Source organism: Sinocyclocheilus grahami, unplaced genomic scaffold (assembly GCF_001515645.1).
Source record: "Sinocyclocheilus grahami isolate Dianchi unplaced genomic scaffold, SAMN03320097.WGS_v1.1 scaffold16179.1, whole genome shotgun sequence".
In the NCBI taxonomy this organism is placed as follows: domain Eukaryota; kingdom Metazoa; phylum Chordata; class Actinopteri; order Cypriniformes; family Cyprinidae; genus Sinocyclocheilus; species Sinocyclocheilus grahami.
Window position 1 is genome coordinate 3,829 of NW_015516026.1, and position 1,187 is coordinate 5,015.

The 1,187-nt window shown below is 40.4% G+C and overlaps 1 protein-coding gene across 1 annotated transcript in view; it reads left to right on the top strand.

The window, feature by feature from the left end:
• Positions 1 to 573, top strand: part of LOC107579283 (rab9 effector protein with kelch motifs-like) — a gene marked incomplete at its 5' end in the record, with an annotated part of 4,396 nt that extends 3,823 nt beyond the window's left edge. The window contains one exon of the mRNA XM_016265127.1: positions 225 to 573. Within this exon, the coding sequence (XP_016120613.1) occupies positions 225 to 458 (234 nt within the window). The remainder of the gene's footprint in view (positions 1 to 224) is intronic.
• Between the last annotated feature and the right edge of the window lie 614 nt (positions 574 to 1,187).

The window sequence follows — 1,187 nt, forward strand, 5'->3', positions numbered from 1 at the left end:
GGCTCAGCCAATCAGAGTCAAGCACCGGATCTCTCTGCTTTATAAATGTGCATTTTGATCATCGGTTGTTTAGAGTTTTGAAAAACGACACGAAGGTTCCGATAGTAGTGCAAAAATGATTGTAAAAAAACTGTAATATAAATATAATAACCCTAATGTGGCCAGAAAAGCAAGCTGTGCACATGTCTTTCTGTAGCTCATCAGAACATCTAAAGTAAAATCAGTTCTTTCTTCTGCTGGCAGACAAACAGCGCTGGACGCGGCTGAGGTTTGACGGAGACCCTCCTCCCAGCAGACTGGATCACTCCATGTGTTTAGTGCCGTGGCGTGTGAAGACGCCTGAAGAACACGCAGCTCAGTCATGTGACGCAGACGTGGTGCATCTGTGCTTCATCTTCGGAGGAATGGACACTCAGGGCGTCATCTTCAACGACTGCCTTGTTACTGTGCTGACATGAACGCTGGGCTTTAATATTCAGTAAACCTCTTACAACTCTAAAGTCCAAAAGACCGTAAAAGATTTGATTTCCTGAAAATCCCTTTTCAGCATTAAAACTAGATGTTGTAATTGTTCACCATGTGTTTGGTAAGTGATTGGATGAAGTTTCAATCATCAAAAAAGTAAGTTACCTTTTTGAAACAGTATTTTTAATACAGGGCTTCCTAAACTGGGGTTTGTGAGTTGATGAAAAGCTAAAAATTAATTAATGTTAATGTTAAGAGCCCCTTTCACACATACAGTTTACTGGTAAATTACCGTTATTAAGCGATCAGGTGTGAACTGGACCTTTTCTAATACCGGTAAATTTGTTGTAGCATTACCAGTAATCTGCTCTGTGTGAATGCAGAATGAAGATTGCCGTCATGAGCCCATAATGTTTACTCTGGACCAATCAGAACATTCTGATGCAGATGACGCATTTACTGTGTAGTTCAGTTTTGGAGTCGTCTAATACGACGTCTCTGGGCCAAAAGCAGCTGCATCAATGTGAATGTTTGACACAAAAATGAAAACGTCAACAAAAACACTGATGGTGTTTACAAACACAACACCGGGAGGCCCTGCCGTTTAGAGGTCATTTCTAGTTAAAGGCACAAGATGTGCGATTTTTTTTTATCCAAAAACCACTAGAACGGTGTTCTATATTTTGCTGACTTGTGTACTTACATTATCCCAAATGTTTCAA